At 41.1% G+C, this 16,175-nt stretch overlaps 3 protein-coding genes across 5 annotated transcripts in view; 2 read left to right on the top strand and 1 right to left on the bottom strand.

Moving 5' to 3' along the window:
• Nucleotides 1–49: 49 nt before the first annotated feature.
• On the bottom strand, nt 50–5,760 carry traf3ip3 (TRAF3 interacting protein 3). Of its 3 annotated transcripts, none has more exons than XM_005732859.2 (14): nt 5,550–5,759; nt 4,563–4,973; nt 4,317–4,461; nt 4,115–4,232; nt 3,986–4,013; nt 3,722–3,751; nt 3,131–3,226; nt 2,426–2,497; nt 2,033–2,173; nt 1,714–1,851; nt 1,488–1,623; nt 1,256–1,401; nt 827–943; nt 50–561 (listed from the first exon to the last, which is right to left on the bottom strand). In XM_005732859.2, the coding sequence occupies exons 2-14, from the start codon at nt 4,938–4,940 to the stop codon at nt 361–363; spliced, it is 1,746 nt and encodes a 581-aa protein (XP_005732916.1). In that variant the 5' UTR covers nt 4,941–4,973; nt 5,550–5,759; the 3' UTR covers nt 50–360. The 3 variants fall into 3 exon arrangements, with proteins under 3 accessions (XP_005732916.1, XP_005732917.1, XP_005732918.1); XM_005732860.2 differs by lacking the exon at nt 5,550–5,759 and adding an exon at nt 5,161–5,492; XM_005732861.2 differs by having other exon boundaries at nt 428–561; nt 816–943; nt 5,550–5,760.
• A 462-nt stretch (nt 5,761–6,222) lies between these two features.
• Nucleotides 6,223–11,459, top strand: atp5pb (ATP synthase peripheral stalk-membrane subunit b). Its single transcript, XM_005732858.1, has 7 exons — nt 6,223–6,374; nt 6,949–6,985; nt 7,083–7,228; nt 7,761–7,924; nt 8,108–8,233; nt 10,627–10,806; nt 11,204–11,459. The coding sequence occupies exons 1-7, from the start codon at nt 6,347–6,349 to the stop codon at nt 11,279–11,281; spliced, it is 759 nt and encodes a 252-aa protein (XP_005732915.1). The 5' UTR covers nt 6,223–6,346; the 3' UTR covers nt 11,282–11,459.
• Nucleotides 11,460–12,647: 1,188 nt separating this feature from the next.
• Nucleotides 12,648–16,175, top strand: part of eps8l3b (EPS8 signaling adaptor L3b) — an 8,886-nt gene continuing 5,358 nt past the window's right edge. Inside the window, exons 1-8 of the mRNA XM_005733055.1 lie at nt 12,648–12,685; nt 12,941–13,053; nt 13,139–13,203; nt 13,305–13,463; nt 15,165–15,314; nt 15,399–15,484; nt 15,590–15,714; nt 15,911–16,032. Coding sequence (XP_005733112.1) covers nt 12,648–12,685; nt 12,941–13,053; nt 13,139–13,203; nt 13,305–13,463; nt 15,165–15,314; nt 15,399–15,484; nt 15,590–15,714; nt 15,911–16,032 — 858 coding nt within the window. The remainder of the gene's footprint in view (nt 12,686–12,940; nt 13,054–13,138; nt 13,204–13,304; nt 13,464–15,164; nt 15,315–15,398; nt 15,485–15,589; nt 15,715–15,910; nt 16,033–16,175) is intronic.

Below are 16,175 nucleotides of genomic sequence, written 5' to 3'. Positions count from 1 at the left end.
CTGTGACATGTTTCAGTAATTCAAGACTAAATAAATCAGTCATTTACAGTATAAAAGACACGTTTTATTTTCCGCTGTTCTCATAGTTAAACTCACAGTTTCTTAAAATGCCATCAACATTTTCCAACAGTTTGGGCAAATTTAAAACAAGCATTGCCGAGTTTCTTTACTCGTACTGGAACTTTTTGCTCACTTGTCCCCAACACCAACCCGACGCAACCTCACAAACATCACGCAAACACCGAGTTCCAAGTCCAAAGAGTTTTTAAATACAAAAATGTCAACAAACTACATTCTATATAAATCTAATTTTGACATAAAGCAACAAAACGTCAACAAAAAACAAGATTTGGAGCAATGTCATATTGGTCTGAAGCAGCCCGAGTGTCGAGGAGAGGCCATTTTCATGAGATAATCTTCAATACGTGTCTCTATGTCTGAGTACAGGTCCTCAACTTGCTCCCTGAAAGGCGGATGCCACAGCCACAGCATTACGACCCCTGCTACAGCGAGGAGTAAAAGGAAGAACAAGCACAGCTTCCACCAGGATCCACACGGTGTCTAAACAGGAAGAAAAGAAATAATTTAGTCAGGTGGATATTAAATCATCAGCAGGCAATGATAACTCATGTGCATGAGCAGCTGCTCAGCTGGTTACTGCAGGGCAGCTGAAGCAAACTGATAGTGTTGAAAAGCATAGTGGGGCAGAGTGTTAGAATTATGTAGTGGTTTAATTACTGGCTGATAATATAAAGGCAATGAGAGCTTTCGAGTGCTGCAAGGGCATTAAGTCTCTCTTAAATGATCTCACACACACTCTACTCACTGGTCCCCTGCGGCGGTGGCTGAGCTGCCGGAGTTCGTCTCTGCACTGCGACAGCCGGGCCTGGCTGGACTGACACTCCTGCTCCATAGTGTGCAGCTCTGCCTGCAGCTCCTCACACTGCACGCACACAATAAAGAGCGTGAACATGCAGAAATGCTCAAAATGCACTCTAAATGCTGGTGATCCTCAGACAGGCACTTTTCAAAATGTACTTGCATGTGTGTTAGCACTGTGGTTGGAATGCAAACATACTGCACAAGATTACCTTGTATATAAGACAAAAACAAATAATAGGGGTAATATTTTTTTACGTGCGCCTGTTAGTGACTTTGTGAAACACCTAGCTGGGACATTCCTTGTGTGGCAAGCTTGGATTAAAGAGTCAGACTTGTGAATGAGCTACAGTTTACTGTAATGTCCATGTTTTACCTCTCTCTCTTTGAGCTGGAGTTTCTCCTGAGTGTGGTGGAGCTGGTCCTCCAGCTGAGAGTCTCTCCTCACCGTCAGCCGAGGCTCAGGTTCCTGTGACGCCAGACACTCCTGCATCATGAAGTCTTGACTCTCCTCTTCGCCATCTAGGGCACCGAAAATATTATAAACATATTGAATGTGCACTATTTAACAATAATCATAAAAAAAACCACCAAACGTGATGTCTTGCCTCTGAGTTGCTGGATTTCTTCTCTTAGGGTTTGGTTGTCTTCCTCCAGCAGACAAATGTTGTACTGTAGGTCCTGCTTTTCTTGTCTCAATGAAAGCATCTCATCTCTCAGCTCACGCTCTCTGGCTCTGCACAGCTGATAATTCAAGAAACAAATTCACATTTCTAACATTTATAATTAAACTTTTGACCGCGCACTCATGCACGTTGTCACAACCTAACATACCTCCACTTGGCTGTGCAGCTGTTGCAGCTGTTCATTACTGAGGTGGTGGCTCTCCCTGAGTTTTCCAGAGCTCAGCTTCAGCTCCTCATGAAGGCTTTGCCACTTCAGGGCCTCTGCCTTTGCTGTAATTAGCGCTTCCTGTTGACACAAAATGCAATGTTTTTAAAAAGAAAAATCATCTGCAAATACTCAAATTAGGAAACTTGCTTCCAGGTCACCAGATGCTGAGTCTATCAACTAAAAGGCAAACAAACTGAAACCTCAGTGACACTTGTTTCTTTTTTGTGTGGTAAAACAGAGAAAAAAAAAGATGTTTGACCTGCAGAGTCTCAGCCTTGCTGAGGGCCTCAGTTTTCTCCTGTGTGGCCTTCTGCAGGGCAATCAAGGCCTTCTCTTCATATACCATCCTCTGCTTTTCCATCTGTACCACCAGTTTCTTTACACCATCTTTTGGAAACTTCTGCAGGGACACAACACTGCTGAGTTAGTTGTTAACACCCAGTGAGATCCAGATCAAAACCACAGAGACTCACACTTAAGATGCTACACTATCACCCTGTGACAGAATAATGCCAGAGCAAGGCTAGTTACTGGAAAGAGTAAATGTCTGGCTTCTTGGACAGTAAATAAATAATAACAACAGCAACAAATCACCACCAAGATATTGTAAAAATTAGTGTGGTTGCTTTTTTACAGACTAAATTACACTCACCTGCAGACAAGCTTGCAGCTGTGCCTCCAAAGCCTTGATCTTGTTTCTCAGCAGATCTTCACTGCAGCGAGACTGTGTGGGTTAGAGAGGAAATGAATGACTGTCACGCTCTAACCTGCAGATGGAAAATTAATGGTTCATGTGCCAAAAAGCTGTGACAGCGCGTTGTTTCTCCGAACGCAGGTGCACAAGGGGAACTCGAAGCAACAGTGAGCCTCAAGGGAGATCACAATATCTGCGTGTGATACAACGCACTTTGTTATAAGTGCAAAAAAGACCCCTCATGATAACATACCTCAGTGAGAAACAACAGGTGGAAGACCTAAATAAATGAGACTGAATAAACTGTAGATCAGCTTAGCTGCTAAAACAAAATGTAAAGAGGAAACAAAACTAAAAACAACATCAATATTTTCCTTTCATTCATTGCAACCAGAGTAGCCAAAAGAGATGTAAAGAGGATGCATAGCACCTTTAACAGCTACTGAGTGGCACACCCTTCCTGTATAAGAACGACAGCTTGCACTCGTCCTATGCAGTATAGAATTGCGCGGAAGCAGGAAGCTCCAAACCACAGACTGCACAGGCCTTCCTGACACAGCCGTAATATCAGCCAGTGCACCAGAGCAGAAAGAAAAACAGTGTGGCCTTATAAAGTGCGAAATGTGTGTTATTTGATGCGTGTAAACAGAGGGAGAGCCTTACTGTCCATATTTTGTTGGATGAGTTCACGAGGTTTGTCGTGCTCTCCTGGAGTTCAGCCAGCTTCTTCTTCATCACATCTTCTCTCCACAGAGCCTCCTGCCAGAAACCCAGCAGCAGCAGAAAGAGTTACACTAACGCACAAAGACAGTTTTCATCTGCTTTGGACTGCACAGGTCATCAGGTCCTTAAGTAGCATCAGAGCACATTAATAAATGTATTACTTAATATTGAAAGCAGTAGTGACGAAAGATCAAATGTGATGAGAGCTTAACCGTTTAAAACCAAGCGTATTATATCCGATTAGTGAGTTTTGTGAGTTTTTGACTTCTACATCATCAACGTGATTATTTTTCTTCCCCCCAAAAAATAAAATAAATTGCACTGTACAGTTTTAAGGAATAAATTGCAAAAATAAGCCTAATGTAGCTAATATGATACAACTTTAATCTCTAATTATTATTTCTTATTTCAGAAGGGCCACTAAACACAAAAAATGAGACTTTTCTGGCATCTATTCCTACGTTCAGGCTTTAAAACCTTAAAGGATTCATGAATCACAGGATGATTTTAGGATAAATATTGTTTGCTTACCTGTAGGTAGTCAGCTAATTTCTGAATATCCTATTGGGAGAGAGATAAGAGACAGTAAAAACAGTAGAGCTTTATGATTAAAGAAAAAACTTTTGCATCAGATTATAGAGCATCTGTTTCCCCTCAGATTAGCCTAAACTTTATTTCGACTAATCATGTCATGTGACGCTTACCTGACTCGACCCTAGCCCTCACCTGTGGCCTGTGCTCCCACGCCTTTTAATCTGTCACCTAATTCTAAAACAGCAGGACTGTGAAACTTACTGATTCTTTAACGGTGATGAGTCCGGACCTGCACAGAGGACAGTTTCTCATCAGAGAGAGAGGAGATCAGAGATGCTTTTGCAGTAAAATCACGGTTTAAAGATTAAACTAGAATTAAATGAGACTCACTCTGTCTGCACGCCGGTCTCTCTCAGTATCTTTTTCTGAAGAATGCTTTCAGTTTGTACAGATGATTTCTGGTAAATCTTCTCTGTTTTGATGAGTGTTTTTGTCGTTGTCTTTTGTGCTGTATGTGGAGAAAAACAAGGCATGATTCAACAGTTCCTGGTCAAGATGTTTTGCGCTTGGCACGATGATTTATTCTTTTTACCGTTTACACTCGTGTCCTTTTTATGAATACTTTTCACCCTGTGCTGCTCTGATTCCTTCACAGATGGCGTGGAGGTAGGTGATTGCTTCTTTGCATGACTTTTGTCCTGCTTCATCACTGTTATCTGTTCTGACCACAGTGAGGCCTGAGGGAATGAGAGGAGAGCGACGGGGCAGGTATTATTCACAGCACGAAGACATAAATCTGATCTGGTGATAAATGTGCCGAATTGACGCAATCTTTTACCCATGTGCTGGTGCTTGGATCACTGCTTATGCTGCTGTTTGGTGTCAAAACCATGGGTGGATATCCTTTAGCATTCTCGGTGTTTGTTGAGCTTGAACTGTAATACTTCATTGAAAATATCTGTGAGGGAGAATTTCTTCTTGATGAGCCTTCACGCCACACTGGGCTCACCGATCTCCTCCTCAGAAACTCCAACTGCCTCTTCTCTTTCAGTTCTTTCTTTATCTGCCAGGTGGTACTGTCTCTGGGAGGGCTGCGGCATGAAGTCACATTGTTACGTCCTCGCAGGTACTCACGCTTCTCTGCTCTGATGTCCAATATTCGGTCAAAGTGTTTCTCCGGCGAGAGTTGGAATCCACTGATGGCCAGGGCGTCCATGGCAGCTCCCCTGGCTGTTATGTCGCCTCAAGCCTGCGAGGACAGCGTGGCTTATCAGGAAACTGGTTACAGTCATTCACAAAGATCAAATTCATGGCATGTTATTAGCTGAGTACTATCAAGTGATGTTGCGAGTAGCTAAAAAACAGCTTTCTTTTAAGTTGCAGAAACATTGTGATGGATAAAGGTTATAAATGAAGAAACTCAAACTGCTACTTACTTTAAAGAAAAGGTCTGAAATGTAGCTTCCTACCAGGGTTGGTGTAAATGAGAATTTTTCAAGTATTTATGATATTTTTATTCTGGAGAGACTTAAACAAAGAAAAGTTATGTGTATGATGAGGTCATGCTGCAAACTGATGTGAGCCGTATACGCATTAAAAGTAAACTGCCAAAAGTGCCTGATGTTTAGAAAGCTGTGTGTGTGGAGCAGAAGCGGTTGCAATAGTAGCTCAGAAATACTAATGCAGAAGCTGAACCTTACAGGAGAAGCCCCTTAATTACAGGGTGAAGCACTTCTCATCGATAGACTAGGCCCTGGCACCTGCAAGATGATAAAGCGAGGACAAACTGCTGCTTATTAAGCAGGAAACCATGGTTGAGCCTTACCTACTGGGCCATCTCATTCAGTGGGGAGAGCGCTTCATGAGGTTGTTGATAAGTCATCCATTTTCTCACTCTTCTGAAATAGTGCCGGGTTTTTTTCGTGCCTGTGTTTCACATGTAGCTGTTTCTGTTGAGCATAGTTTTTACAGGAAGTGAAGAGAACCACAGCGTCATATGTTCCTCTATCTCACCAGCCACTCACACAAAACTGATGCCATACACGGGTGGGCCTCAAGATTACAGACAGACACAACTAATTCCCCCTGTGTGCAGCCTGGGATAAAACACTTGGGAGATTGGTGTGTGTGTGTGTGTGTGTGTGCTTTATTAGATGAGTATTTTTATTATTAGCAAATGATGCATGTGGGCTTGAACACTTTCATTAGTTAGTTTTCTTGTGCATGCTTGTGTGTATGTAACAGTCAACTTACATAACAATAACACTAAATAGCAGTTTGGCTTCATATTATGTGTGGTGCCGTTTTTGTTTAAAGTCAGCAACCTTTCAAGATGAATTGATCCAGAAAACTTGATCTTATCATAAAAATTACCCCAAATTCTCTGCATTAACTCCTTAATCACTTCTATTAATCCAAATTCAATTTCAGGGCAGTGTGTGTCTTTGCACGCAGTGCCCACTAGAGGGCGTCGACTCCACAAGCGCTTCTGTACTCTCGCGTTGTTTCACGAGGATTTCTCCTGTGTCCGCCATCCTTGCGGCTCTTTGCAGAGAAGGGCACAGAGAGGCCGAAACAAGAGTGCCCCGGTGTTGTAGGAACTTGGTACTTCATCCTTCAGACATGCTGTCCAGGCTCGTTTTTGTCTCAGGTATGCATCAGAACAGCTTTTAAAATGATAATAAAGGCCACTTATTGCTGGTGCCAGCAGACTGTCAAGCAGGAGGCAGGAAAGTTTAAAGTGAGCTGAAGGGTAAAGTGAAGGCCGCACATTGAATGAGACATGCTAATGCTAACTGTCAGCATAGCTTCAAGCTCCTCGGAAATGGTAGCAATTTTATTGGCTGCAGATTTATATCAGACGTTATCAAAGGTAATCCTGGATATTTCAGTTTTTTTGTATTTTGTTGTTTTAATTATTTGGTCACAGGCAAGTTAATCGACGCTACGTTAGCTAACGTTAGCTCTGCACGCCTAAATGTCACCTTATTGACAGCTAGCATCGGTCGGCTTTCTGCCTTTTCTGCGATGTTTTATGGAAAAGTTTGTGTTAATTTTGATGACCTCACAAACTGATCGCCCGAAGCCCATCAAATAGCTACCAGTACTAAGTGTTATAGTTCTGTGTTGGACTGCTTACACCGTTAATGTTTTCAGAAGATTGTTGTTAATGGTGTTTATTGAGAAAACAGTAATTAACACTTGTACTTTTTTGTGGGTTTCAGCTAGTGCCCTGAAAAGCAGTGGCCCCATTGGAGCTGGGTATGTTTCATTGTAGTGTTGAATGTGTGTGTTTTAATACCAATATTCAATAACATATCAGAAAGAAATGCTTAGTAATCGTGGTTTTCTCCCTCAGTGTGGTCCATGCATCTCGCTGTCTGCACACATCATCCCAGAGTCTGGCTCCAGTGCCACCTCTGCCAGAGAAGGGAGGGAAGGTCCGTCATGGCTTCATCCCAGAGGAGTTATTCCAGCTGCTGTACCCCAAAACTGGAGTAACAGGTGTAGTCTTTAATCAAAAATGATCATTTAATATTATTCATATGTTGTCTTAAAGAAAGTGAAAAGTCACAGAAAATTGATTGTGTGGACACAGTATTTTCACTGAATCAACTGGATTCTTCAACTTCTCTTTTTGCAAGGACTACTTAAAGACTGGTATGTGATTATGAGCAAACAGCAATTTGCTTCCACTGAAAGCATCCAGATGATTGGTGAACGTGCTTCATTTGACAGAAACAGAACTTTTGAAAACTCCTGTTTTTGTGAATGCATTCACAATAAGTATTTGTTTAAAAAAAAAAAAACCTGCAGCGTGAATGTTTTTTTTTCTTCATACCTTTACAAAAAGAAATGAATAAGCTAATCAAAAGCAAGTAAGAACAAAAGTGAAAAATAATTCTAACAATTAAAAATTTTTCATAGATGGTTCTTAAGATTCTGTTTAAATATATCAACAGTCTCCAAAGATCTTAAGTGCAATGGTAGTTACACATCTCACTTTTACTTTGTATTTCCCCTCCTCTCTCAATAGGACCCTACATGCTGGGTGCTGGCCTCCTCCTGTACATGCTTTCTAAGGAAATCTATGTCATCAACCATGAGACATTCGCTGCAGCCTCCATAGGAGCTGTGATCATCTATGGTGTGAAGAAATTTGGGCCAAGTGTTGGAGCTTTTGCTGACAAACTGAACGAGGTAGGCTGATAACCACTGCTTTTGTTTCTTTCTTTTTTTTTTTTGTGGTTTCATATCCCTTTTGTCAAGTTTTATTTATTTATTTTGTTTGGATACAGTGGAGAGAGTACTGTACCAAAGGACTTTTCTCTTGTGCACGACCTTTCCAATGACCCCAATATTTTCTGCTGCTTTTGTCTTCAGGAAAAAGTGGCCAGGGCTCAGGAGGTGAAGGACTTCGCCATATCCAGCTTGGTTCAAGCCACTGAGAATGAGAAGAAGGAGCAGTGGCGAGTAGAAGGAAGGGCGATGCTCTTTGATGCCAAGAGGGTAAGCATCACCATCCTTTCATTTCTGTTTTTATATTCCAGTATCTTAACTTAAGTATTCCAGTTAACATCATTTTGACAGCTGCCACCTTCAGCTCCAAGAGCAGAAGAATTATAACCTTGTCTGGGTCTGTAGTGTAGTGGTTAACACATTAGCCCTAAGCAGTCACCACAGCTGGTAGCTCTGTATGTTTGATTTAGCAGATATTTTTACACCTGATGCCGTTTCTGATACAATTCGAAGTGAAATCTCTCCTACTGGGATCAAACCAGGGAGATTCTGCTTCTTAGGCAAATCCATAAACAAGTACACCGTGCAGCAACTTTTCCATTAGTACCTACTCACGCCGGCTTGGCTCAGTGCGGTTTTTAGGGTTTTTCCATTAGGTCATAGTACCTGATACCGGGACCATTAGTCCTTAGTACCTAGTTGGTCGGGGTTCCAAGCGATCTGAGAATGTGACGTCATCAACTGGCTAGTCCTTTACAAAAATCAAAACTGACATCTTTGAAACTCTGCAAGGGAAATGGCTACAAAAAACAATGCCGGGTTCCCCGACTCTGACGAAAAGCCACTGACCAAGCAGCAGGTATCACATCACTTTGACGTACACCTTTGTTGTGGCGTTCGTGTTGCGTACAAATGATGTCACGGGATGTTTAGCCGTGTTGCAATAACAACACGGTGCATATAGGTGGTACTAGACAAGTACTAATGGGTAAAGAGGCTTTAATCTGCCAGTGTCTACAACAGAGACTACGCCTAGTGATAAAATAAATGATTACATCAATATTTATTTATTTTTTGATCCTTGGTGAACTTGATGATCGTGGCTTGACACATGACTAATGGTCATTTGTAACATTACTCTCGTCTTATTATACAGTGCTCCATTTTCTTTTCAATGTCAGTTTCAAAAAATGTTTTCCATCAGTTTCTCTGATAATTTCTCTGATTGAAGTAGGCAGTGCTCAGATGGATTTATTGTGGCTGAAGTAAACACCCGTTTGTGAGCGCATGTTGATCCTGAAGCTGAAAACCTGGGTTACCAAAGAGTTGATACCAATTATCTGCGACTGGGTTTTAGGTTTTGTCAAGCAAGCTAACACAATGACGGCCTGGCTGTGTTGAACTTGCTTTGTAGTGTACCCCACAGTACTCTGTGGGAACCAAACGGTCTGTGGCGAGACTTTTTTTTTTTTTTAATGTGAGTTGTTCATCACTGTGGGTGGCTATACCAGTGTTGATAATAACTGGGTACTTTCAAAATGACATTTTTCAGTTTAATGATACCACTGTTTGAAATATGCTGAATAATATGTAGGTTAGACTCGTTCTCCACCTTTTACTCTCATGCAATTTTAGTGTCATTAATTTGGAAACAAAAGGAAAAATAATTTGAGGCCATTCCTGGCTTATTATTCCACCCATCCATTTTCTACCGCTTATTCCGTTTTGGGATGTGGGGGCAGCAGTCTGAGAGAGATGCCCAGACTTCCTCTTCCAGCTCATCTGGTAGGATGGTGAGATGTGCCCAAACTCTTTGAGAGACATCTCTCCGATGTGTCTTGGGTCTTTCCTGGAGCCTCCTCCCTGCCGGACATGCTTGAAACACCTCACTTAGGAGGGTCCAGCAGGTGTTCTAGTCACATGCCTGAATCATCTAAGTTGGTTCCTGATGATGTAGTGGAGTAGCATTTCTGCTCCCTCCTGAGTGACTGAGCTCATCACCCTCGTCATCTCTGAGAGAATCCAGCCACCCTTCAGAGGACGCTCATTCTTTCAGTCACTGTCCAAATCTATTAGCCACGGGTGGGTGTAGGAAGATGGACTGACCGCTAAATCAACAGTAACCGTTAGTCCTGGGCCTAGCCTAATATTTATCAAATTTTAAACAATTTTTCAGCATGATTATTTATTTATTTATGTATTTATTTATTTGTTTGCTTGCCTCCTCGAGGAGTAGTCTGTGAAAAGAAAATGTGTAACTTGCTGAATCCAACCACATGATGGTGCTCATTCTCACACTAATGGAGAATTTCCACTCAAAATAAACTGTCAGTATACAAATGTTTCCAGATTTCGGACTGACAGTACCATTTTAACATATATAGCTAAACTATCTTGTATAGATGTCACAATAGAATGAATTTAAGTCTTTAGTCTGTATATAAATGCATTACAAATCTGACAGCCCTAATTTGTTTGGGACACAGCACTACATGATTGAAGTCTATGTCTAAACATGTCCTGACTGAAAACACATTTTTTACTTCAGTTATATCTTTTGTTAAAAGTTTTTTTTTAATTATTTTGAAAAAGTATCCCTAGAGCTGGAATTTCACATTAAAGCTGTTACAGTTAAACATTCCTATCTCCTGTTTTCCTCTCAGAACAACGTGGCCATGCTGTTGGAGACCAACTACAGGGAGAGGCTACATATGGTGACCAATGAGGTGAAGAGGCGCTTGGACTATCAGATTGCGCTGCAGGACCTCAACCGTAGGCTGGAGCAAGAGCACATGATTAACTGGGTGGAGAAGAGCGTCATCAGCAGCATCACACCCCAGCAGGTCAGTCTTTATTTTTCTTATTTCTTTTCTAGCTTAGGGTGCTGATATCCAATAAATAAAAGTTATTAAAGAAAACCTTTTTATTTATTTTTCATGAAATGTCAAAAAAACCAAACAACAGAAATCTTTAAGGATTAAAAAAAATAAAAGTCTCATATTTGGGCCGTGATGGTTTAGTTTGTCAGATATTTCATGTTTACTGATTTTCTTGTGTTTGTTTTATATCGGTAAAGCTCGTGTTGGCAGAAAAAGTCTTGGTGGAAGATTTAAAAAATGTCAATGTTTTTTCTTTAATTTGTTATATGCATATGTATTTTTACTGTCTAATCATTTCACTTCGAGACCAACTCCTTGTATGTTTCAGAGTTTTAATATCTTTTTTGTTTTGTTTTGTTAGGAGAAGGAGAGCATTGCCAAATGCATCACAGACCTGAAGGTGTTGGCCAAGGCCACTCAGGCCAAAGCTACAGCCTAAACTGTCATCGCTCTATAGAAGCCTCCTCTAGTCCCGGACTCATCGCCCGAAGACGAGACGTCACTTTTCTTTGCAGAATAAACTATTCTTTCTTTATAGATTGTCTCTGTCAGCGTTATGGTTGTGTACAGTATTTACACGTCAGCAGATGATAAAATAAATGGTTCTCTTATCTTCAGCTGGTTGTGTCTTTCTTATTCAGAGTTTGCTCTATTTTGTGAGTGACATCACAGTTTTATATCCATGGATAGTGGCACAAGAATAGGAACACTTGAGACCTTTGATCCCCCTGTAGGAAGAGGAGGAGGTGCTGCTATGAATAATTTCAAAACCTTTGGCCTCATAATGTGCCACTACCTTTTTTCCATGCTTCAAATACTTATCCTCAAGTGACAAATTGGGCCGGCCCTTGCGATCTGTCACTCCCATCACGTAGTTGCACTTTGATCCTGCTGCTTTCACGAGGAAGTTAAGGAAATTTTTCTCGAAGCTGTTTGTGAGGAACACTCCCGCTATGAGACCTGTTGGTGCCAAATTCGTTTGAAAGAAGGGAACGATGACACCGGAGCAGAGCTGAGGCTACAAGGTAAAACGACATGCAGCAGTTATGTGAAGGTCAAGTGACAGGTTATATAGGAAGTGGTTTAAAAAGGAAAAAGCTGCTGAGAACAGCACTGTGTCCTGCTCTGAAATGTGACGTTGCTTTTACAGAAAGTGTGTAGTTGTTGCCATGAAAGCTCCTCACCTTCAGTCATAGCTTAAATATACATAACCAAATAAACTAGTCTTAACCACTCGATGTGTTTAGAAAATGTATATGTAGCCGCAATAACAACCTGTCACTTATACCAATATCTAACACAAACACCGAGGCTGGTTTGTGTATTCATGAGTCTTCAAGATAAATTATTATTGAGACTGTTTGTTAATTTAGTCCTTGGACTTAAAGCAGTTCTTGTAATTGATTTACTTTATATTAACCTCTACGTGCTTGATTAGTAACTCTGCGTATATTTATATTTAATCTGTGTTTAATTTTTAATGGAAAAAAAAGCACTACCCATGATAACATGGTTATAAATAACAAGAAAACAGGCCTCGGTGGTGTCACTTGTATGGAAAAGCCTTGTTGTAGTTTTCTATGCTGAACTCGCGAGAAGCAATAAAAGCACACTGAACTGAGGAAGTGTTTCTTTGCTTATCAAATCAATTTGAACTCTAAGTGCTAAGAAGAAATCTTTTGCTCCAAGCTGTGAGAATCTGAAAACTTTCCAACGTAAACAAATCATTTTGTCTTTCTTACAGGTTCAAGTGGTTTCTGTGTGATTCCTCCCAGTCTAAAGTTTAAAGCCGGGGTAGACTGAAGATGTTTGGGAACAGTGCCCCCTTCTCCTATTTCCCAAAGTTGGTTGATTTAATTTTCCTTTTCAAGTTCACTAGTTATGTTTAATATGCTATAAGACGCTGATTTGCGGTGTTTCTGATACATACCCGTTCACACCCTTACATAATAAAACAGCACAGTGCCATAGTAACCCTGAAGCTTCCTTGAGCTGTGGACTGCGGATAGCTTATCTTCATATCGCTGAGCTTTGACTGAGATGATTTTATGGAGGTGGAAGGAAACTGAACGTTAAGGAATCGTTTCTTCTTCTTCAGGGGCTTCACATCGGAGGACCTCCCTCCGAGGCGGGCTTTCCAACAAGATGAAATTAGGGAGAGTCCGCTGAGGAGAAGTGACTCAACCAGACCCAGTGGAAGATCTATTTACAGTATGTCCAGGCATTACAACACCTCATATCTACGTATACATATTTTATGATGATATTGCACAAAATCGAATGTTCTTTACATCAGTACAGAGAAAGGAGTACTCGGAGACACTGAGCAAAAATCCTGACAGCATCAATGTCAGAGTGGAGGTAAATGAGTATAAACTCTACATCATCATGGACACATACACATTACTAACAGCACAACATTTAGCTCTCATCATCACTGACCCTCCTAATTGAACCCACAGCATCTTTTCACCTGTGAGATTGATGGCCAGGAGGTGAAGACCGTGGACGACTGCGTGGCTAAGCTCAAGAACCTGGATGCCAAAGGTCGTCTGTGGCATCAGGAGATGATCATGGAGGTTCAGGGACCATATCTTCTGCTCAATGACATTGAGACCAAAGTAGGTTCATCACTTCTAGAAGAACAATGAAATGTCTGGAACGGACATTATAGTACGATTGTTGGACAGAGTTTTGAGTCAGCACACCACCACAGTGGATTTGAAACCCTCAAAATGTGACTGAAGTGAGGATTTTCAACGCTGTGTTTCACCTTCAGCTGCTGCTTGTTTGTGGGTCTATGCCTTCAGTTTTGTCTTTAGTGACTGAAAAGCTGGTCAGTTGAAGTAAAGAATATTATTTATTTTCCTCTCTTGGTTTGCTTTGGGTCCATTTGCACTGTGAAGTGCTGTCCAATTAACAGTTTTGCAGCATTTGGCTGAATCTGAGCAGAAAGCACTTCACAGTCCATCCTGATACTTCCATCAGCAGTCACATCATCAATAAACACTAGTCTATTGGTGAGGGATCCACTGGCATCCATACATGTTCACGCCATAGCATTGCCTCCATTGTGTTTAACAGATGTGTTATGCTTCGATCACGAGCTGTTTCTCTGTTTTTCTCTGTTCCATCATTCCAAAGATTTTTTCAGAGCTGTGCAAGCTCTTTAAGATGTTTTCTGGCAACGTTTAATCTGACCTTCCCGTTCTTAAATATAACCAGTGGTTTTGTATGGCTAACTTGTGGATAGGTTAATTGGATAATCCAAATTGCCACTAGGTCTGAATGTGCGAGTGAACGTGAGTGCGAATGGTTGTCTGTCCCTGTGTGTTGGCCCTGCGACAGACTGGAGACCTGTCCAGGGTGTACCCCACCTCTCGCCCTTTGACAGCTGGGATAGGCTCCAGCGCCCGCCCCCCCGCAACCCTGAAAAGGATAAGCAGAAGCGAACGGATGCTAAAATAATTAAGACATCAATTAACCGATGCTAAACCAGATTGTTGTGGCCACTACTAAAGTTGTTGCTGTCTCTGATTATTGGTTTACTTTGTTTTGTGATCTTAATGATGGCTTCCCACATTTACATTGACTCATAATTAAAATGACAGTGAAAAGCTATAAAACACAAATTCATCCCTTTGAATTAACTTGAGATATTAAGTCTGCTTCATTTGTCATTAACTAACATGGGAGCAGGCCTCACCTGTTAGCTTTGGGCCTCTGCACATGGGGCACTGTGTGTCTGTAATTCCTAAATAATTTATGCAGCACTTTTGTTAAACCTCTCGAATTAAAGCGGAAAGTCTGCACTTCAATCAGGACTTTATTGATTTAAAATCTGCTGTGGTGATATACAGCAGCAATAATGCAAACTTGTCTGTGCAGGAAGTGAAATGGTATAGTAATGTTACTTCATTGTCTCAGTTTGTTAGTAAAATTATGTAAGTTTGGGATTTGAGGCCACTATTTAATGTTATTGTTCCACTTCATCCCAAAGGGTCCTGATGGGTTTGAGATTAAGGTCACTTTCTTCAACAAAACTAAATATAATTCTGTGCTGTAGCAGTAACATTTCCCATTCCAAAGAGTATATAAAAGTGCAACCAGGTGAAGCAAAACCGTTACACAACCATAACTGTTTAAAGTGCTAAGCTGTGTGTGAGAAAAATTCTCTAATTATGAAATGGAAACATCTGAAAAACATGTAAAATGTGTATGAGCAAAATAAAATGCCAGACCATTTTTTAAATTCCCCTTTTCCCTCTTTTTAAAGACTTTCAGTGTTGTCTATTAACGTTCGATCAATCTGATTTTGACAGACAGAACTGGACTTGGTACCTTTGAGCTGTATCGTGCAAATCAAAGCTGTGCTGGACAGCTGCGACTTCAACTCTCTGCTGGCGATAACTGTGCAGGAACGCAGCAAACGCAACCGCCGGTGCTTCATGTTCCAGTGTGAGGAGACTGGGGTGAGTTAACTTTGACCTCCTCAAAGTCGCCAGAGAGCTGATGATAATTGTAATGTCGATTTTTCTTCCCGTTTGCTCTATCAGGCCGATCTGATCAAGAGCGACCTGGATAAGGCAGTCCAAAGAGGAGGTGGTAATCTGGACCAACACAGAGAGCCTCCGGATGTCAGGTAGGGTGTTCAAAAAAACCTAAAACATGGGTAAGATTTAATTACAGGGAAGCAGGAAGGACAAATGTGGAAAGTACAGTACATTCATTAATCATTTCTTTCCAGGAATGAATTTGAACCCATGACACAACATAGGCCGGGAAGTTTCCGTCAGACTGCGCCCCCCTTTATGCAGGAAGAGTGGAGAGCTCCAACCCCAGACTTCATGGCCCCATCGTGGCGAGAGCCGGGTACAGTAGAAACATAAAGAAATTATCATTATTATCCAAGAGAAATTCAATTTATTTAATGAATTCACTGCGACTGAAACTCACTTTTTACATTTCTTCTCTGCAAATAAGAAATAAACTCAGTATTTTTAGTATTCCGAGTTTAAGTCACACCAGCTTCTGTTGAAATTTTTTTTCTCTCTTTGTTGCAATGCAGATCATATGCCTTCCTCACGTCCCTATAGTCCACAAGTAGAACCAATGAACCATTTAGACCCGTATGACATGCAGAGCAACCCAGAGATGGACCGTGATAAGACAGAGTCACAGAGGAACACGGTTAGTGCTGTGAAAACTTCTGTATTTTCCATGAATTATTTAATCTTCCTGTGCAATTATCTGTCTTATCTTGAGAGTTTCATATGATGCTTTCTTTTAGGACATTTTGAACCATGTTCTAAATGATCTGGAGATCTTCGTGG

The sequence above is a fragment of the Pundamilia nyererei genome, unplaced genomic scaffold (assembly GCF_000239375.1).
Source record: "Pundamilia nyererei isolate P.nyererei 1_Seehausen unplaced genomic scaffold, PunNye1.0 scaffold00049, whole genome shotgun sequence".
Taxonomy (NCBI): Eukaryota; Metazoa; Chordata; class Actinopteri; order Cichliformes; family Cichlidae; genus Pundamilia; species Pundamilia nyererei.
Note: the sequence above shows the minus strand (reverse complement) of the source record. Positions and strands in the feature narration are given on the sequence as shown.

Bases quoted from the DNA above. Each gene is read 5' to 3' on its own strand.
- traf3ip3 (XM_005732859.2), bottom strand. From the start codon at position 4,940: ATGGACGCCCTGGCCATCAGTGGATTCCAACTCTCGCCGGAGAAACAC. The intron at 4,233-4,316 runs GTAAAAAGAATA...CTCCACATACAG, and splicing joins AAAGGACACGAGTGTAAACG to CACAAAAGACAACGACAAAA. The intron at 4,014-4,114 runs GTGAGTCTCATT...TCCTCTGTGCAG, and splicing joins GAGACCGGCGTGCAGACAGA to GTCCGGACTCATCACCGTTA.
- atp5pb (XM_005732858.1), top strand. From the start codon at position 6,347: ATGCTGTCCAGGCTCGTTTTTGTCTCAG. The intron at 7,229-7,760 runs GTGTAGTCTTTA...CTCTCTCAATAG, and splicing joins CCCCAAAACTGGAGTAACAG to GACCCTACATGCTGGGTGCT. The intron at 8,234-10,626 runs GTAAGCATCACC...TTTTCCTCTCAG, and splicing joins TGCTCTTTGATGCCAAGAGG to AACAACGTGGCCATGCTGTT.